This window comes from Silurus meridionalis, chromosome 19 (genome assembly GCF_014805685.1).
Source record: "Silurus meridionalis isolate SWU-2019-XX chromosome 19, ASM1480568v1, whole genome shotgun sequence".
Classification (NCBI taxonomy): Eukaryota; Metazoa; Chordata; class Actinopteri; order Siluriformes; family Siluridae; genus Silurus; species Silurus meridionalis.
The window spans coordinates 3,674,852-3,697,293 of NC_060902.1; the positions used below are offsets into that span (position 1 = coordinate 3,674,852).

Here is a 22,442-nt window from a genome sequence, read left to right on the forward strand (position 1 = left end):
TATCATTTATTCATTTATTAATTCCAGCTCAGTAACTACTTTAGATTGCTTAGTGCCTTGTATGATCTGGGGCCAATCCTAATACCACTGACCATGAGGCAAGAATTTATTGCACATGTATATATACTGGTGTTATTCACCCAACCTTCTGCTGCTTTTCAATAAAATCAGTGGCAGCCATTATCATCCTGGGTTAATGCTAGAAGGTAATATTGTGTTGACACACTCTACAGAAATGCTAATGCTTTATTGAATTTGCGACTATTGTTTGGTGCTGGCTTTCATTTTCTCAACCTTTCTTTCGCAAATGAAATATCGTCAAGCCTCGTCTACTCACCTGCTGGTTTCGCTCTGCAGTTAAACAGAGCTTAAGCAAATACACAGTTGGTAGATGGGATCTTTTCATTTTTTTTATATCCGGCCATCCCATCATCTACAAACACTTGCCTATATTGTTTAAACTGAGGCCTGCTATTGGATCAGAGCAAATCCGTTCATCTTTAGCAGGGTACACATTCACCCAGCAGTTGGCCTGGGTCATTTATCTCTTTCAGACCAACTGTTCCACAGTAGACCAACTGACTAAATGTTTGGAGCTGGGAACATCTAAATATTTTGTCACTTCCGAGATTTATAATAATATACTCCTAAACAGAGCTTATAAGGCAGTGACCTTGGAACATGATACGTACAGACGTAGAGAACTAGATTGCTTGTTTTTTAACTGGTTGTCTATTTCGAACAACACTGAGCAACACTGCTGGAACCATCTCACTGGAAAAGACCCCAGATGGCTTCTCAGTAGCAACACGATTTAGTCTTGGCTCTGAATTTCTATTTGTGATGTCGGATAATTAACTTGAGCCAACTCCAGACTTTTTGCTTAATATGTAAAACATCCTGTTGAGCTACATGTCTGAGAGTTCACACACATACAAACACACACACACACACACACACACACACACACACACACACACACACAACCTTTGGGTTCATGCTAGTGATATGCAGTGCTGAGCAACATTCCAGAGAAGTCAGTTTCTCAGGTCAGTGATTCTCACAGCAAGAACTGGAACTTACCATGTCCATTTGGGAGGATGTAGTCCAGGAATAGCAGCATTTTAATGGGTTCTATATAAAGCGCCTGCATAAATGATGACTTTAAATTGATAAACCGAATGCCAAAGTGGTGGATCTTCATTAATTTTGTTTAGGAGAACCTAAATGTGATTGATCTGATCCCATTTCCATAATCCCAGCCATTTTACCTGCACTACTTTTTCATTGATATCGGTTTGCCTCTTGTTCTGTCAAGAAGTAAACTTGGGAAGATTTGATGAATTCCTAATGGAGACAGCCCTCAGGCTTTCACTGGAAAAAAAAACATTCATTATGGAGAGTATCCTCTCAAGATCTGCTCGCTTTCCGCTCAGACACATTAGAACTCTGGCTAGGACCTGCTCATAGATTTTGCCCTTTTTTGTGAGTCGGATTGCATGTGCCATTTCAGATAGGACCTACTTTAAAAAGACAAACCAGAGGCATGGTGGATGATTTATGTTGTGTACAAATTACAGTTAAACACATTCAGGAATTATATTTTGAGGCCACTGACCGTTCATGCCTGTGTCTAACTTTGGAAATACAGTGACAAACAAATTTAAATGCATTTGTGATTATTTCCTAAACCAGACCTCTGTGGTAGTAATAAATCGAAGAGGTACATACAGACATGGACGTTGTATGGTTTGGAAAGAACTAAACAAAGCAGGAAATGACTAGTGTTAGCGGCTATTTAAGACTTGGAATGACTATAAGGTGTTTGGAAATCAGCTACGTTATCAATTTTGTGTGTGTGTGTGTGTGTGTGTGTGTGTGTGTGTGTGTGTGTGTGTGTAACACCTGTAGACCGAATAATTTATGCAGTTATCCGATCTATTTATGCAGATACAGGTCATGAACTTTAGCTAATGTCAGAGGTTGGAAGTATTAAAGTACAAATGCTGTACTTAAGTAGATTTTTTCTGGTATCAGTATTTTACTTCACTATTTATTTTTGAACAACTTTTTACTTCCATTTTTACACAAATATCTGTACGTTCTACTTGCATTTTCAAACCAGGCTCGTTACTTTAGTTTTAATCTATTCGGTGACGATCAATATTTTTTTCTTCTCAGTGCATGTTGTTTTCAGCCTATCAACATATATCCTGTCATTGCGTGGTTTTTTAGCCTACGTAGCTAACAACGAGCACAGCAGAAGGCAGCAAGAAGCATGGAGGTAACGTGGATGAGACAGAGGGAGTCATTGATGTAAACATGTCTGAGAACAGAAACATTCCTGATCATCTGATCATCATCATCTTTGTTCTGCTTGTGTTCTATATGGTGGTTGTTCAGCCTGGATACATTCATAAGAAAATTTGAAAATTTTTGTAATAATTAGGGCTGTCAAAATTAATGTCAATTACGCGTTAATGCAAATTAATTTTAACGGCAATAATTTTACCAATGTGTGATTAACACAGCGTGCATTTGTTTGACCATTTTTATTTAAGAAAATAAATAAATAACTAGAAATGAGGCGAAATTAAAACCTTCAATGCAAAACATCCTTTCTTTAATCATATACAAAAAACTCCACCGAAAAATAATTTTCATTCACTAAACATTGTAGCTCAATTGCGCACTGTGAACTGAGGGAAAGCAACCGGAACTGGAACATAATTCTTATGGAGCCACGAACAATATTTCACAATTAAAACAAACACTGAAAAAATTTACATAACTATAACTACAGAAATGACATAAATTCATGGTAAAGAATAATTTCCAAAGTGTAAAATAATAAAATGAATATAAAATATATATATATATATATATATATATATATATATATATATATATATATATATATATATATATATATATATATTATAACATCTGTCACAATTAGTTAGTGTAATAAAAATGTAGACGTATTAATTTAAGGTACATTTAAAACAGATAAAAATGTATGAATAAGTTGCGATTAATCACTAGTTAACTAATGACAATCATGTGATTGATCGAGATTAAATATTTGAATTGATTGACAGCCCTAATATTAATATATTAATATGATGTGAGGTCGAGTTACCAGCTTGACACTAAAACAGTAATAATGGCTTCATTCCACCAAGAACAGATATCAAAGCTACCCAAACTGTACGAGTGAAGACTGGGAAAAGACCAGGTGATTTTCTTTCTAATTTTGTTATGCAGCTTGGGTTAGCTTGCCCATGATAGCTACAGGTTCTTGTTTTTACTTGAAAGGAGTGTGATGTGCTCATCTTCTGCTGTTATGTAATAGCTTCCTCAGTTTCATTCTGATATGCTTTTCTGTTTACCCCATTTGCAAAGATTGGTTATTTGAGTTAGCAAAGGCCTTTATGTCACTGAAACCAGTCTGGACATTCTCCTCTGTCTTCTCTTTCATTAACAAGGCATTTTCCCTGCATAATGGCCTCTCACTGGATGTTTTCTTGCCTCTCTGCATAAACTCTAAAGAGTGCTTAAATTTGGCTTACAATCAGGTGACCATCAAAGACACAAGAGATTACACAAGATCTTTGAGTAAAAAAGAAATATTCGTCATCTTTATCGCTAATATGAGCTAACAAAAACTAAAATCATTTCTGACAGGAATTTTCAGTCACATCAATGCTTGTATTATTAAACTCAAATGCTTGGCAGATGGTGATTAGAAACTATCTGAATTTGATATTTGATCATTTAATGCTAGTTAACTAGCTAACAAAGTAACCTGACAGAATTTTCTGCAATATTCCAAAGCGTTCCAAACCTTCGCTGCTTATACTAGCAAACAAGCCAACATAGACTACGTATTATTTATAAATTGCTCTTAGGAGGTAACTGACCTATTTAGCAATGTTTAAAGACTGCTTATTAGCTAAACAACCTTTTTTGTTTTACTCAGCCTGTAGTTTGATGACAAACATGAATCCTGTACGTATGTTTTGGGGAAAATGTTTGTTTGGGATAATCGATCAATTCGCTATCGCATGCTTAAAACTGGATTTAAAATGGATTTTCTTTAAACAATATTTAGCATCACAGACATATTTTTTGTTGTTTGTTTTTAGTTTAATAGAAATCTGAGCTTTAATTAGGTAATGAAATTGACATCATTTGCATCTTTTGCCTTCTTCCTGCGGCTTTTACATCCCATTACACGCTATGAGCTAGCCAATAAACACAAGCAAATCAATTACACATTCGTCCCGTTCACTTCACCGTCACAGACAGTTTGGCAAATCTAATTGGATTTCTCCAGTCCAGTGTCTTGACGGTGGAAAGCTTACTGAAACGTTAGAAGATGAAAAAAAGAACAAAACACTTTTACCACATTAAGTTAGACGGATTCCCATTTCAGTTATGTTGTTTTTTTTGTTTGATCTGCATCTACTGCGACACATTATTCAGTTTTTTTTTGTTGTTGTTTTGAAGGGAAGCCCGCTTTTATTATTATTATTAAATTGAAGTCATGTAGTTGAAAAAAGAACGAGCAGGGAATCTAAACAGCCGTGCCGCCTTCTGGCGCAAAACGGATGAGCGCTATAAATAAAATGAAGCTATATGTGACAATAAAATCTTGACTATGGGTTCTGCTCTGTTGGTTTTGAAAGCTCGGTTTATCAGAGAGACACTGATGACAGTCCCATTTTGTCATCTGTCTTTCTAGCCATCTAAATGACTGCATACATTTATAAGCAAGGAGATTTTTAGATTGATTTGAGATAGTTTGTCCGTATTACTAGTGTAAGTGCATGTTTGATCATGTTCATCTGCACTTGAAGTGAAGGTAAGATCGATATTCTGTGTGTGCGTGTGTGCTCGTGTGTGTGTGCTCGTGTGTGTGTATTCCTGTCCTACTGGTTTTGAGAATCAGCCTCTTTCCAGACATACACAGATGGCAGAGTCCCTCATAGGCACAGACGTTATGCAAATGAATAAGGGATTATTATGTTCAGCTGGCAGGCCTGGCTTCCTTGAGCTGTTATGACTGCCATGGCTAATTGGGAAAGATTGGACCTTTTTAAACTCAGGACTGCACCCACACACACACATACACACACACACACACACACACACACACACACACACACACACAGTCAGATGACCCCCATTTATATAATTATTAATATACAGCTAATTAACATGGTGCCAACTCCTAACAACATTTGCTTTTTGACAAATATTCTCGTGGGGACCCCAGAAATGTTCTACCAATGTCAAAGCTGTCACCTATTATTGTGGGGACATTTGGTCCTAACTTGCACATAGAAACACACCTAGATAAACACACACTCTCCGTGTTGATGTTTATTGCAGTGGATAGAACACATGCATCTACTCTTATCACTATACTATGCTTTTACAATTAAAATGTCCCTCTGAGTCCTCTTGATAGTGAATTTTATGACAGGTTTAATTGGTAGGCCAGTTGCACACATGGACTTTAAGCCCACACCTGCTTTAAGAGCTACGTTCAGTTCCATGGTTCTACCTTACATCGTACAAGGTGTAACCACCAGCACTTGCAAAAGCTTTAAAGTCAACATCACATAACATAGTGCTGAAGGCAGTGATGACGATGATGGTCTTGTTAATGTTGAAGATGTTGATGATGCTTGTCATGCATTTAGTGCACTTGCATTCAAAAAACAGATGAAAAGGACAATTTCTTATGCATTTATTCAGGAGGTGGAGGGCTTCGGCACTAGGGTAATGTCCTGTAGTAAATATATTTCAGTTGTGTATGACAACGTATTTTCATACCGTCGACTAATGCAATTTCATTTTTATCTTTCCACTTACAGAGCACTGTGGAGGCAGTGTTTTGAACAGCTAGACTGAATTTGTCTTTGTAGTTTATTTCGTGGCTTCACTGTAATGTAATTTTCTAAAAAGATTAAACACACGGTTGAGCCATGTTTTTGTTTGGTAAACAAAAAAATGTATATCACACATTTGTACCCAAGTTTAATTAATCTTTGTGACCCATATTGTGTGTCTTTGCCACACCAATGTACACAAGTGTACGAAATCTTCAGTTATTTAGAACCATCGATATATAAATATCTTACTGATCTATTGATAACCTTTGTAGTAATCTAAATATTTTCCAATAACGAGGAAGACATTTACCTCTGGAGTCGAAGCACAATGGTTTATTAAGAGACCGATAACAAAGGCATTGGTTTAAGGGGTGAGGGAAGTGGGGATGGGGAAGGGTGGTGGAATGTCAGGGAGTGTATTCCAATACACAGTTAGCTTGCTTTAATCCACTGTAATCATCTGTGGGTTTTTTTCCATTCAGATCCAGAAGTACTGGCTACATACAGTAACTGCACATCTGTTACAAACTTGGAAAACAGGTCGACCAAAAACATTTACAAGATGTAAATGATTCCTCTCAGCCTTTTTCCACATTCTCACAATATGCCAAAATTCCTATAAAGGGCACATATACTGTATGTAGAAAATCAGATATGGATAAAATGTTAAACTTCTTGAAAAAAATTAACTACTACCACATTCCATCCTCTATAATGCTTGTGCTATTTCTTTGTCGAATATTGAGTTACAGTCCAAAAGCAGAGGCATATAAGCTCTAAACAAGGCATCTACTGTACAGCAGTCATTCTTTCAAGGCTCAAGCAGGGTTAAAGGGCATCCAAAGCATCATGCATACCTTTCCCTGTACTGTACCACTGTGCTCTTTTCCTTTTAAAGCTTGATGTACATGATCAGGGCAGTGTTTGGCTACATCTGTTTTTCTTACCTCTCCTCTGCTATATTTTTGTTGCTCCTACGCTTTCCCTGCTTTGCTATTTTCCCTGCTTTGCCATTTGGCTTGTGAAGTCCTCTCCCTGCTCTGTCCTGAGAGGCAGCAGAAGTTGCAGGACTGCCACATTGAAAGACCCACTATTTTAGTGGAATGAAGGATTGGTAATGATGGCAACCTAATGCTATGCCACGATAGTGGTGTCTGAAAAGACTGAGTTGAAAGAGTCAGCATTGTTTCGTAGTACATGCACCTTTGGATTCTCGGAGATCAGTGCCTCGCTGGGCCTCCCGTTTTGAACCTCCTTGATGGGCTCCAGAAAGACCACATGCTTGTTGTTACTGACCTTGCGGCCGGGTCCTTCCGTGGTGGCAGGTGGCGTAGGTGTCAGGATCGAAGACTGGGCACTGCATTCGTTTGCGGGACTGGGTGTTGCGGGTAAAGGCTGCTTGCGGCACCAGCAGCGGCAGGGTGTCAGATAAAGGTATATAAGAACCAGTACAAGGCTAACTGCACATCCCAGCAGAGTGGTAAAGCCCGTGTTGAAGTGCTCAGGCTCATGGGAATGCATCGTCACCGTTATGTTTACCTCCCATGTCTCATTCCGTAAATTATAGCGGTCCAATGCCATGCACCAATACACCCCAGAGTCCTCCGCTCGCACTGCAGTAATCTCCAGGCTGCCATTTGCATACATTCGCATCGCATCATTGTTTCCTGGTGGGACAATATATTCCTTGAGAGGGGATACCCACTGGTATGTGAGCTGTTGCCCCTTCAGTGAAGTCTTACATTCCAGCAACACAGTGTCGCCTATGTCCACCTTCAAATTATTATCTGTTTCAGAAACAAGCAGGTTTTGTCCCTTTACAGTACAGTTTTCAAAGAAGCGAGTGTGTTCGAGAAACTGCACTGAGGCACGAGGCTCCCCATATATTAAGCATGTATGCTCCATTTGGTAATCCCTGACTGAGATGAAGTTTTTTTGTTCCCATTGTTTGAACATGCTATACATTGCACATTCGCAGATAAGACTGTTATTGTGCAAATATAGTCCACCTTGAACTGATGCCGGCAGAGCTGCAATGTCCTCAACAGGTAGCTTGGACATACGGTTCGAGCTTAGGTCCAGTGTCACAAGAAAAGGATGGCTGTGCTTCTGAATGGAGAAGAACGGGAAGTCGGTCAGACGATTATGGCTGAGGTAGACCTTGTGCAGGTTGCTCAGGCTGATTAATGCTTTGCTTTCCACTCGGACAATGTGATTATTGAAAAGCAGCAATTCCTTGATTCCCACAAGCTCCTGGAAGTAATGGTTATCCACCTTGTTCAGCTGATTTGACGAAAGGTCAAGGTGGTGCAGACTACTCGCATTACGGAAGGTTCCAGGGTAGAGGTTGCTCAGATGATTGTGAGCCAGGCGCAGGATAATGAGATTTGGAAGTCCAGCGAAGCTGCCTTCCTCAAGCTTAGTCAGATGGTTGTGGTTGAAATCCAAGGTGGCGGCTGGTGTCGGTAACTCTTTCGGTAAAAACTTGAGTCCGAGATTGCTGCAGCTTAGGATGTCTGAGACTTTAAGGCAGCCAGCAGGTAGACTAGACTTGGCCAAGTGCAACAGCACCGAGCTCAGCATCAGATGGGCGGCCACACCCTGAGCACACAGCATTGTGCCGTCAGGATGCTGCTGGAGCTTTGCAGAGCAGCCAGAGTGCTAAAGGGGTAGATGCCCACACATTAAGAACACAGTGGTTTAGACGGGATGGTAAGATGGTATCTGAAGCCGACTCTAAATCTGATAGAAACAAAGACAATTGTAAGTAAACAAATTTCAAACAACGGTTAAAATTGATGTTATGCTTGCAGTTATTACCAGTTTGATAAACCATTATTTAACACATTAAGTTATGACAGTAGCAAATAATCTTTCACCTACCAAATGTCAGAGTTTACTCCAAATATCCCAGTAGTTCCAGCACCGACAAATTGCGTGTCAGTAGGTCGCGTTTCCTTATGATACAGTGCATTGATTATGACAGCTACTCTAGTTTTAAGTGTGTTAGCTCTCACCACGGGGAGCTTTCAGGAGTCCAGTAGCCAGTAGACAGTTGTAGGTTCTGCCCCATGCTCGAAAAGGTATTCTCACTTCCGTGGTACCTAATCTTGAGAGTCTATGTTGTCTTCTAGTTGTGGCATTTAAATGATGGCAGGAGATCCTTAAAAGACGATTTGGTTGGCTGCTGCAGACTTGGATAAGATCTTCAAGAACGTCAGCATTCTGTCCAGCTCAGTTAAAATAAGTCTGAGCTGAGTGCTGCACTCATGGCAGTTCAGAGAAGCAATCTGTTCGCTTTATAACGCAAAGGATTTATGAGTCATTACTTACAAGCAGTAGCATGTCCCTTTTTTCGAAGCAAGCAACATCATCTCTTTATTTCAGAAGTAAAAAAGACAACATTCTCGAATGTTCGTCCTCATGTCCAAGCCAGAAGTATGTTGCACTCTTTCAGTCCTTTGTTTCCATACTTTCGTATGTGCACGTGGCATTAGGAGAACTAATGTTTATCAGATCGAGGGGGTTATCCAGTGCATTTCTTTCCTTCCTGATGCTTCGTCAATTTTCGGAAATGTAACGGATCCCCCTCCAGAGTCTTCCTTTTTTTTCTGCTCTTTTCTTTTTTTCCTCGCTCGCGCTCTCAGGCTGTTTCCTACAGAGCCTGTGTGTACACTACGTAGTCTCTCTCTCTCCTTCTCTGTCTTGCTGCCCCTCTCTCTCTCTCTCTCTCTCTCTCTCTCTCTCTCTCCACTCTTACAGTTTCATCAGTCGTAGAGGAGGGGCATCAAGGGGTTTCTTCCAAGCACCGATTGGTCGGCACTGGAAACTATGGAACAGAAGGAGTGTTCAATGTTTTGTTTTCTCCTCGTATTCATCCTGTTCTGTACTTTTTTTTTCCTTTTTTTTTTTTTTGTAGTATTTCTTTTGGCAGGTTATTTCTTCCAGGCGGTGACAACATTTTTTTCTAGTGGCTGTTTAACTTTTATTAGCAGGGATAATATTAATAGGAAGTACGCAATTTATTTCAAGGCATGCACAATAGCCAGTAATTACATTTTGAGCTGCAGATTTGAATTTTTTTAATATATGATAATATCAAGCAAAAAGACTTCCATTTATTCCATTTATTATAAAGACGTGATGCGTTTTTTAAAATCTGGGTATTACATTTGTTATAAAGAAAGGGATATGTGTAATCGTTTTCATTAATAAAAAAATCTCTCATTAGTTTATTGAGCTACACTAAAAGTAAAGTACTAGTTTACAAAAGTATTGGGACACCTGACTTGTGTGGTTCTTCTCCAAACCGTTTCCACAAAGTTGGAGGTACACAATGGTATAGGATGTCTTTGGATGTGGAAGCATGTGGAAATTTGTTCTCTTTAATTGAACTAGTAGACTCAAACCTGTGCACAAAGCTAGCTCTACGAAGATATGGTGTATATGGGTTGGAATGGAAGCTCTTGAGTGGCCTGCTACAGAGCTCTGACCTCAACCCTACTAAACATGCACCCCAGGCCTCCTCCCCCCATAAATCATTACCTAAATTGAATAATGAATTGCGGCTGAATGAGCGCAAATCTCCACAAGCACAATCCTAAATCTAATAAAACATAAGACAACAGTGAGGCTATAATAAGAAGAGTGGAGGCTATAATAAGTAGTCATATATATGATTAAATGTGGAAAAAATGTTCAAAAAGCACATCTTATGGTCAGATATGGTCAACATCTAGTGGAACATCTCAGAAGAGGTTACTTCTGACAGCAATTAGGGACTTAATGGTTGAAAAAGAACATATGGATTTTATGGTTAGGTGCCTATAAACTATTTGTCTATACATGTTGATTGAAAGACCAGAAAACATACACGGGTTTATGATAGTGCAAAAGTTTTGTTTGCCTTTAAATGGAATTATAAAATGCTTGCTTTTAGCAGATTTAATTTAGCTTTGACAGATTTCCTTTGGCTTGGATCCATAAAGGTTTTTGCGACGCATATATTCGCTCATGCATGATTTTTTATTCAGAACGTTCTATGCTTTTTTTTTTTTCTGCCTTCAAATTTTGTAATTTACTTTTTTCTTTTTTTTTGTACTAGCTCTACCATTTCCTGCATCTTCCAGTGTGCGTAAGTCCTTGTGATCTGCTTGTACTGTATGTGTGGTGTGTGTATTAGTTGACCAGGACCCTATCTTCGATGCCTCGAAGTCATAATTGCACCAACCGTGACTGCTGTCATAGTTCATAACACTCTGTGTACCCACAGCTTCAGTACACACCCACACACAGAAACAAGGTCCTGCTGACTTTTTTCCACCATAGCAGCTTCTCTGCTGGAACTTTATTTGAAGTTATGCACAGCTACAAACGATAGATCGAAGGCAGCTTTTGCAGGTGAACTTGTGAGGGAGGCTCATTTGGTCAGCTGACTCGAGAGAAAAAAAAAAAAGCTACAGCTCAGCTACAAGAGCAAGGTCAGTTAATTTCATTTCACTGTGTTGTGTAATGATTGGCCATTATCTGTTCTTGGAAGCGATCATGTGATCTTTCAGAGCATATTTAATTAAGCAGACCAGACTTTACATCTTGGGTATGTCTCTGTTTGACCAAATTAATTCTTCAGCTTGGTCATTTTTTTTTCTCTCTCTCAGAACAAGTATACTCTCAGTTAGAAGGTGTGAAGGTCAGAACCTTGAGGTTAATTGATTCGATCTGCTTCTATTCTATATATAAAGTGCAATTTGACAGTGAAGGCTTTTTGACAATGAAGCATTGTCAGAGATCGGAAATAAATTATAAAAATGTCTCCTACTTCACCCAATTTTTTTGTTAACACTAGGTATTGTGATTATAAATGATTGCCTTTCTGCAGGTGCATATCATACATCCAAACAAGTGTGTTAGACGGATGTGCACTATGAGTATATTGTGAATAAGAGGCATGGATGAGTGCAGGAACGTTCTAGGATAAGTCAGATATAAAAGAGATTTTCTATGCAACGGTGCGAGTTGGACGTAAACTTGTTTTGGGAAAGGTATCTATGATTTAGCAATCACAACAACAGGAAAAGTAAAGAAAATTATTTATAATATTTCTAGCATTTTTCTTTGCTAAAAAAGCCACATAGAAGGTTTTTACTGATCCAAACGATGTCAAAAACACGGCAGGCCTGAAAATGGATTTAAAAAAGCTTTCATTGATTGTTCAAAAATGCAATAAAGGCAATTACAGGTTTACATGTAGGCTCAGTTGATTTCAGGGGAGTTTCCTCTACAAACTAAATGTTCCCAAAGAAAGCTTTACTATATAAATAGTTTAAAATACACAAGTGTCTATGTAAGTTTTTGCTATAGTAATAAGTAATAAGTATATAATGTATTTACCCATACATACTCATATATATGATACATTTAGACCACAAATTTGCCTTTTAACCAGTATAAGTCTATAACACATTTAAACAAAATATATATTAAGTGTAATAATTGTGTACAATTTATTTATTTATGTAGATATTGATATCAAGACCTATTACCCGAATACCTGTTAAAGGTGCAATAGAAATAATATTGAATTGAACTGAATGTGCTCTGCTGTCCAAAAATATAATCTAAACTAAAAGAGAATAAGTACATTGGCTTAGTGGTTAAGGCATAGGACTTTGGATCTGAAGGCCACAAGTTCAAATCCAGGCCACACCAAGCTGCCACTGCTGGGCTCTTGAGCAAGCCCCTTAATCCTTAACTGCTTGTAAGGTTTGTTGCAGTTGTAAGGTAATATAATGTAATGTACATGAGCTTAATGCATACATGAATATATCCTGTAGTATAATGTACCGTTTTTTTTCGGACTATAGGTGGCTACTTTTTTCCCACGTTTTGAACCCCGCGGCTTAAACAACGAAGCGGCTAATTTATGGATTTTTCCTGGGTTTTTCCCGGTTTTACGAACTTCAAGCCAAAAAACTGAGCGACATAACATTAGACCAATGAAATTGCCGAACGGAAACAAAAAAACGCACCTCACCTGTGTTCTGAGCTGCACGGCATCGGGAGAAAAAACTTCCATCGGTGGTGATTTTTAAACTCACGACGATGCCAAAAGAAAAACTCCAGAGAGAAATAGTTGTGAAAGGAAGGAGGAAGACAGTGAACAATGACTTTCTTGGTAGGCTACTGTTTAAATACAAGCCATTCTAACGCGTTGAGTCTGGGTGAAGGGAGAGCTCGCTAACTCCAGTTGCAACAGAAATCATATAAGCACAGACAGGTTTCCAAAACTCGTGCTTTTATTTTTCTTGGCAACAGCTTTACGGGTTAGTCAAAGAAACTTAGAAATGAGCATCAGAAAATAATGACATATTCCTCAGTCTTGCACACGTGCAGTAATACCGGGAAAAAGCGGCAGCAGGCTATTCCCAAAATGCTGCTCTGTTCTTAAAGGAGCCACAACATATTTTACCCTTTACACCGTGTAACAGACACTGTTTTTCGTTAAAGCCTGTGTAAAGTTCATTAGTTTCAGTGTAGACAGGCTTATTTATGTTCAAAATAAAAATTTTGTCAAATTCAGTGGGTGCGGCTTATATATGGGTGCGCTTAATAGTCCAGAAAATACGGTAGTCTAAGTTTTAAAGTATGTCCATCTTCATAATATCTATCGACTAACAGATATTTTTCAGTGATATGGGTGAAAGTAATAATCATAAATCATAATACTTCATTAGCACATCATTGCTTACTAAATAAAAAGATAATTCTAGCACCGATTATGCTCTTTAGTGAAACGTGATGTGTTTTGTCTTTACACCGCATATCTTTTCAAATTTTATATATATATATATATATATATATATATATATATATATATATATATATATATATATATATAATTTTTAAAGATATGCAGCGTAAAGACAAAACACATCACGTTTCACTTCAAATTAAAGAAAAGAAAAATGAAATACACTTGGCAATCGTTTCTTTTCAGAAGTTTTCTTCTTTTTTGAATCTTAAACCTTCAGCCATATATTGAGTCATTCGACAGACAAAAGGATTCCTGAGGGGTCTCTCAGCCGCTGTTGTCGTGCATTAAACTTACAATGGTAATTATTCTGACTGGCTTTCGCTCACAAATCAATCTCTCTTTGTTGCACTCCGAAGAATCTGTCGGGAAATTAAGGCTTACGACGAGCTCTGCAAAAGCAAAAAGGATAGGGTCAGCATCTTGAGCTGGGGAGGGAACATGCCTCAGATCGACACGTACAACCTGTTCCCTCGAGTCGAATGAAATGTGTCATATGTGTATTGTTATTTTCTCTGTTAATTGGCAGTGACTTTAGATAGATAGATAGATAGATAGATAGATAGATAGATAGATAGATAGATAGATAGATAGATAGATAGATAGATAGATAGATAGATAGAACATTTTTTAACCATTAAGAAAATTTCAGAGTACAAGAAACAAAACTAAATATATAAAGAAATTGACAAATATATGAAATATTCTCTATATACAAATGTATTTGAAAATACAAAAGGTGCTAATGAAAAAACATATTGTACAAAATATATTTCAAATAATATTGCACATAAAGGCTATAAGTAGTAGACACAAGCATAAAAAATACTTGAAAAGGAACAATGAGTTTACATTGCCTACTTTATTAGTTTTAGAATTGATTTTAAAAGGAAGAATTCAACCTTGCAAAATAAAAAAGCATGTCAGAGTAAATGGATGAGATTAGTTTCTGTCATCATTCAGCTTCAAGGTCAATACCTGAGCTGTTGAGCCGATACGTCTGTTGCCAAAGGAGGAGTTGAATCAATTGTAAATTCTTTAATTTAATAAGTGCATCATTTATAAGAATAACATAAGGCACCAGATAGAACAACAGTACAATGAGTCAATTGTACATTACGATATAAAAATACAATTCAACATTGTCAATGTAAAAATGCTGTACAGTAGAAATTGCAACGCAATGCAAAGTTACTTTTTTGTTAAACTAATAAAGTTAAAACTATTTAAATATTTTTTTTTCCCAGTAATGTTTCATTCCTTTTTAAACACACTAATGCCAATGTTAATCTTTTTTTCAGTATAGATGTATAGATTATGTAAAATTAAAAAATTCAAATAGAGGGCTAATGAAATGCAGAAAGCAATGTATATAAATAAATGAATCTAATATCTATAAATATACATATAAAAATACAAATACAATAAACATATTTTACAATATGCACTATATGTATAAATAACAAATACAGTTGTCCCCCTTATATTGGGGTAGTTGCCAAAACCGACCCCGAAAAACTAATTTTCGCAATAAATGACAGTTGCAAGATTATAGCGAGATAAACTTTTTGTACATTCAGAAATATCACATTTATAGTGAGTACTGTAGCGTAGCCTATGCATAGTTTCTCTGTTTGTTTATTGGTTGAAGTGTCCTATGATGTCAAAAAAGAGGCTGAGTTAAACATCCACGCCACTGCACTGCAGAAGTACGTCTTCAACTCCGCCCTTTTTTTGATATCAGAGAATACTACAACCAATTAATAAGCGGAAACCTACGTTTTTTTGTAATGCTACTCATTTCTTATGATTTGTAAACAACACGATGTGTTCTTTGTCTCGGGTAAATTTATGATAACACTGTACAGTATTTTAGTTATACTTTTACTTCATTTTATAATTGTTAATTATATTATTATTAATAAATTACTTTATTTCAACATAAAAACAATTCACTATAAATTTAGATTTTTATAAACCAAATTAAAAGATGTGCCAAACTGAAAATCGTGATAAAGTGGGACTGCGAGATTCGCCCCACGATGAATCGAGGGATGACTTTAATACAGTATAAGGTGCGAATGTAAAGTTAAACATGAAAGGGTATCTTTTAAAAATTGAGCTTAACAGTACAAAAAGGCAACATGAGGTAGAATGTTGTAATACATATGTTATTTATAGTTACATGCAATGTTCTTGAAAATCCACTCAGACTTTTTTGTGTTGGAAAGCTCATGTCAAAAGATAACGTGTTTAAACTTGACCTAATTTTTTAATATTCTATAGCTGCCAAATAGAATAATACAAGAATCCCCATTATAATGCCACTCTATGAAGATTTCAGATCTTCAAAAAGAAGATGCCGACCCTGCGAAGATCCTGAGGTAGCTAGAGGTTGCACCCAGCTCCTGTTGTGTCCCACCTCATTAAGATTTCAGACCTTCAAAAAGAAGATGCTGACCCCACGAGGATCCTGAGGCATCTGGAGGTTTTGTTAGCTCCAGTTAAAACAAAAACTACATGAAGATTTCAGACCTTCGAAGAGAAGATGCCGACTCCATGAGGATTCCGAGGCATCTAGAGGTTGCACCAGCTCCAGTTGGATCCCACTTCATGAAGATTTTAGACGTTAACCTTAAACGTTAAACAACCTCTTGAACAATACTTGAAAAAACATTCTACATATGCTTTTTTTTCCATCATTAAACATTTAAAGGATATGTCGAATATGTAATGATCTCAGATGTTGAGCTAATTTATTGCTCAGGAGCACCTGGTTTCACAACTCCTACTGAATGTAGAAGACCATAGAAAGGACACATACTCCAGTGCTCGTGATATTTCTCACTCTCCAGTGTTTGTAATGTTTTTATAATTTATTATCACACTTTTGGTGTCACCTAAATGAGAAATGAGAATCTGGTTCCTCTCAATACCATCAAAAGAAGTTTTTTCTTTGCCACAATTGCTCCAGGTTTGCACATCGGCCATAAATACACAAAAATTACGTGAATTGTGTTCTATAATTCTTATTCTTTGTAAAGCTGCTTTGAGACACTGTGAAAAGCGCTATAGAAATAAAGTTGAACTGAATTATAATGTCGAAATATTGAACCACAGATCTATCTAGAATCTATAAATAGTCAGAGCTGCTGCTCTAGAAAATAAATCAGCACATTCTGGCAATTCAAACCAATCGATACCTTCTGACCAATCAGAAATGAGAATTTAGAACCTCTGTGGTATGTACAGTATGTCTATTCTCTTCGTATGCTCTCTTTGGGATTAACCTTTAGTGAACCACCATAGGCTAGTTTGGCATGTTTTCCTAATTAGCGAAACAGCATGCTACGTCTGTGTTCCTGTTGACAAAGCCTTTGCACATGTAAAGTGTCTCTCCAGTGAATCGCAATGTGTGAAAATGCCTGGTGAGAGGAAACATGTGTACGTGGCATGTGAAACCAGGTCCTGAGTGGTTCCCTCACAGTGAGCTGTTAACATGAAGCCTCGACTCGGAATGATGCTTATGAGGTGTGTGTGTCAAGTCAAGTCAAGTCAAGTTTATTTGTATAGCGCTTTTCACAACAGACATTGTCTCAAAGCAGCTTTACAGAAATATTACAGTGTGTGTGTGTGTGTGTGTGTGTGTGTGTGTGTGTGTGTGTGTGTGTTTGATAACCCTTATCATCCACAAATTAGAGTACTGCTTATAAAGTCCTCCATCTTGGAAAAAAAACACTTGTTTGTTTCTTGTCCTTCTAGTGGTTGTTAATATTTTAGTGATTTTAATATGAACTATAATGCCCTGTGTGTGTGTGTGTGTGTGTGTGTGTGTGTGTGTGTGTGTGTGTGTGTGTGTGTGTGTGTGCGTGCGTGCGCTTGTGATTGAGTATTTTAAAGCCAGAGGTAAGAGATGAGTGGGTGGTAAATGGTTTATTCTGGAGAGTAAGACATTTCATGTGTGTGTGTGTGTGTGTGTGTGTGTGTTTTTAGTAATGCATTTTGAAAAACCCCTCCCAGCTACATCCTGCCTCTTCCAGTTGATCAGCAGGAAGACAGCCAGGTGTGTGTGTTTGTGTTTGTGTGTGTGTGTGTGTTTGTGTATGTGAATGTCAGAGACAGTGTGACTTGTTGTTACTGGATACATCTTGTCATTTATTTGTTTCTCCATTGTTTATCTGGGTCGCCTGTCCACCCCTTGGGCTGTAATTGATTACGCCAGTGTTTTCACGTCCGCGCCTGTGTGAAAAATTACTCCTAGCTAGGGAAAGATTTCTGTGAAATAAACATTGATTTGTTTTCTGACTGTTGTATTCTATCGATGATCAACTTTAAAAAGACTTGATACTCTTTCACCAGATGTTCTAGCTAACACAACTAGATTTCTAGCTGTTTTTGGAAATTGGACTGTCGCTTAACCCGCTGGTGACATACAGGGTTTCTGTGGAGTCTTAAAAATAATTAAAAAGTCGAAATTTTAGGCTTTAAAAAGTTTTAAATTCGCTATTTTAGGTCTTAAATAATTTTAAAGAGGTCTTGTTTTTCCGATGTCCATGTCAAATCTAATGCTGTTGAAATGCTTACTCAACAATTTAGAATGTTTTAGTTTGTTAGTATCCATGGTGTTGTACTTGATGTCATGATATAGGTCTTACATTTCATTCTTCAAAGTTTTAAAAAGGTCTTAAAATGTCTTGATTTGGTTTTCTGATTTAAAAACAAAAAAATTGCATATTTGTCACATTTAAATGACTCAAATAATCAGGATAATTGTAATATTACACAACACAAACCCCTGAGTAAATACAAAATTTTTAAATGATAATTTCATTTATTGAAAGGAAAAAAGCTGTCCAAACCTGTCTGACCCTATGTGAACAAGTAATTGCCCCCCTTCTAAATCATGAATGAACTGTAATCAACCACATTTTTTGGATTTTGGAAATCTGATTCATTATTAGCAAATCTGATTTAGCAAACAGAAAGTTCAGAGCACTAGCATGAATTCCGTAAGAGCACGTGTTGAAAAATATATGCAAAAGAGCGACAACATGAAATCTAATATTAGGGGTAAGGAGGACAGGCTTGTGTGAGTTAAAATTCATGTCCTTTCACTCACTCAATGTGTCCTTGGTCTCGAATGACTTTGTGTTTATGGCAGGAAAAGGAGCGAAAGAGCTTTGAGGTGGTGTCCTCGATGAAGCTGCAAGGCTCTGGGCTTTGTTTATTTCCACCGGCCTTTAAAGCAGGGCGATGTTTACTCTCTGTGTGTATCAGTAGTGTCCGTGAATGCGGCGGGAAACAACAACGAGGAGCTATTCTTAGCCATGTTTGTTTTTCACTGAGGTGTTGTGTCTGTGTGCTGTCAGCACAAGTGTGCTGCTGGGGTTGACCTTCATCACATGTTAGCAGTCCATGACAGCCTCGATGTTTGTCTTTCCCTCTGTCTATCCATCTCTGTCCAAACTCTTTCTCTCTCTTTCAATTTCTCCCTTTCTAACACCTTCTCTACTAATCTTCATTTCTCACTCTGTCTGTCTCTCCATTTTTCCTATTTTTCCATTTCCCTCTTTCTATCACACTCTATAAATCTCTCTCACTCGCCATCTCTTCCTTTCTCTTTCGCTCTCGCATTCCCTCTCTCTATATTTTTTTTCTCTCCCTCCCCTTTCTCTCAAACACTCTAGCAATCGTCATTTCTCTCTCCGTCTGCCATTATCTCTGTCTTTTTCTCCCCTCTTTCTTTCTGACTTTCTCTCTGCGACTGTTTCACTCTCTCTCCCCTTTCTCTCCATTACTCTCTCTGTCTCTTTTTCTCTCTCACCCTTCACTCTCGCACACTTTTGCAATCTTCATTTCTCACTCTATCTGTCTTTCTCTCCATCTTTCTAGTTCCTCTTTCTCTTATGCTCTACCAGTCTTCATTTCTCTCACTCTCTTCATCCTTTTGTTTCCTTCTTTCTCTTTCCATCCCTTCTCTCTCTCTCTCTCTCTCTCTCTCTCTCTCTCTCTCTCTCTCTCTCTCTCTCTCTCTCTCTCTTTTTTTTCTCTATTTCCTTTCTCCTTACCATCTCTTTCTCTATCGCCTTTTACTCTCACACACTCTAGCAATCTCCATTTCTTGCTGAGTCTCTCTCTCTCTCTCTCTCACTCTCTCTCTCTCTCTCTCTCTCTCTCTCTTTCTCTCTCAACCACCCTTTACTCCATCTCTTTCTTTCTATTTCCATCTTTTACTTCACCATTCTTTCTTTCACACTCAATCAATCTCCATTCTCCAGTCTCTCTCTCATTTTCTCTTTCTGCCCCATTTCTCTCCATTTTTCTCTCTTTATTTCTCTCTATTACAAACTCTCACTTTCAATCTCTCCCTCTATAGAAAATGTATTGGTTGATGTTTTGGATTGTTGTCTTGTCTTCCTGAAGGTCTTTCTTGTCTTTCTAAAGGATTTCGCATAAGGACAATTTAATAGTTTGTTTTCATAATTTGTACTCATTTGTGTTTTGCATATAGAAACTAAACATATTTGCACTCTAACCTGTTATTATAACAACTACGCCTTTATATTGTTTGTATTTTATAGAAATGTCACATATGCATCTTTTAATTTTGTATCTTTTATGGCGTAAAAGAATGATACTATACAAAATTTTCAACATTATGTTATACCCTACATAGTGTGCAGTTTAAGTGAATAGAGGATAATTGGGCATTTAAACAGTGTGTCAAAAAAGTACAAAAATAAATTAAATAGTAGCATAAAGGTGTCTAATGACGAACAGGAATATGTAGGTTTATAATAAAGTTTATGATTATTTCTTTTTAGTGACAGCAAATAATTTAAAACAGTGTTGGTTTGTATTATATTATATAAACATAAACATAACTATATTGTCAAAGGTTTGTGGACACTGGACTGTAAGATTTTTATGTGCATTATGAACATCCCATTCAACATTTAGTTACAATTTGCTGTTAAAATAACTTTCACTCATCTGGAAAGATGTTTCACAAAATTTTGTAGTGTGATTATGGAGATTTTTGCTCATTGTTCCACAAGGGTGTTAGTCAATTCAGGTACTGATGAAAAGTGAGAAAAACTGGGGTGTAATCAATGCTCCAAACTATCCCAAAGGTATTTAATAGGGTTGAGGTCAGAGCGCTATAGTAGGAAATCTTCAACTCCAAACCGTAAAACATATCTTTATGGAGCTGACGTTCTGCACAGGGGCATTTTCATGCTGGAACAGGGTTATGTCATAGGAAAATGTAATGCTACAGCAAAGACGTGGTAACACAAGAATCACATATGGCTGGAAAAGTCTGGCGTGCTAATACTTTTGTCCAAAAAGAGTAAACCGTTGAAATAATATGAAAACAATAGGTAGCTATTCCAGAGAGAAATGTTTGCTATGGTTGATATTTTTTAACTGAAAAGAAAAAACAGGAATGCAAAAAATTCATAGTTTACATTTTGATTTTTTACATAAACAAAAAAATAAATATATATATAAATATAAATATAAGATAAATAAAAAAATCAAAATGTAAACTATGAATTTTTTGCATTCCTGTTTGACTGGAGATTGAAAGTTTTTTGTTCATTTTCTTTTAAATAAACTTAACAAACATAACTCATTACTATGATATTTGTGGCATTTTGTGAGTAGATGTTGAACATGGATATTTTCCTATTGTGTTTGCATGTAGAAGTGGGTTTTTGTGGGCATTATAGGTTCCATATAGTAACATGGTGTCTGTGTGATGTAATACGCACTTTTACCTTCGGATCGTTAAACACGTGCGTATCAGTAAAGTCAAATTTTGGTTGTGTGTTGCAGGATTGCTCAGGCCTCCTCTGTGCTTCTAGCAGACCCATGTTTCCAGCTGCACTCCATCCAGCACTTACTGGGACGAGGAGAGGCCAGTGCTGGAGCTGATGACAAACACTTCTCTCTGCACTCTTGTGAGTTTATCACATTTGTGTCTGTTTTTGCAGTCAACATTTATATTGTAGTCTAATATGCAACATAACCTTCTTAACTGACGTACAAAAACTTTATTTAACATTTTGGAGGCAAAATGAGAAGCATTTCAGACAAAATTAGTACAAGCAAGCAATACTGCACGAGCAAGAATGCACTCATACCGAACATCAGCACAGTTGTGATACAGTTGTAGACCCGAAGTTTTTGTCTGAGTGTCTTAGCTAATCAAAGTCTTGCTGATATGCAGTGAATAGTGGTTTTATATACACACACAATACTTTAAACCAGAAATTATTATTGAGTAATTTACACCATTCAGACACATTAATCAAATCAAATCAAATCAAATTTTATTTGTCACAAACACATACATACAGGGTACGACATGCAGTGAAATGCTTTTGACGACGGTCCGGCATGAGGGAATAAAATAGGGTAAAAAAGGAGAATAAAAAATATAAATATAATAACAAAATTTAAAGAAAAATATAATAAGAAAGAAGGCAGATAAATAAGATGTAGAGATATATAAATATATATAAATATATATGTATATATACGTACATATACATATATATACACATACATATACATATACATATACACATATATACACATACACTGAAAATGTACACAGAAAATGTTTATGGCAGTGTGCAGTTAGCCAGTAAACAACAGTAAACAAGTTATGATTGACCATGAGTGTCCGTGTGCAGTGAGGTGTGGTGTAAAGTGTCCTTGTG

The 22,442-nt window shown here is 37.1% G+C and overlaps 2 protein-coding genes across 2 annotated transcripts in view; one reads left to right on the top strand and one right to left on the bottom strand.

Moving 5' to 3' along the window:
* The window catches only part of LOC124402106 (E3 ubiquitin-protein ligase RNF123), a 165,569-nt gene that overhangs the window by 95,132 nt on the left and 47,995 nt on the right, over positions 1-22,442 (top strand). The window contains exon 36 of the mRNA XM_046874774.1: positions 21,553-21,677. Within this exon, the coding sequence (XP_046730730.1) occupies positions 21,553-21,677 (125 nt within the window). The remainder of the gene's footprint in view (positions 1-21,552; positions 21,678-22,442) is intronic.
* On the bottom strand, positions 6,215-9,633 carry amigo3 (adhesion molecule with Ig-like domain 3). Its single transcript, XM_046874775.1, has 2 exons — positions 8,787-9,633; positions 6,215-8,645 (listed from the first exon to the last, which is right to left on the bottom strand). The coding sequence occupies exon 2, from the start codon at positions 8,517-8,519 to the stop codon at positions 7,038-7,040; it is 1,482 nt and encodes a 493-aa protein (XP_046730731.1). The 5' UTR covers positions 8,520-8,645; positions 8,787-9,633; the 3' UTR covers positions 6,215-7,037.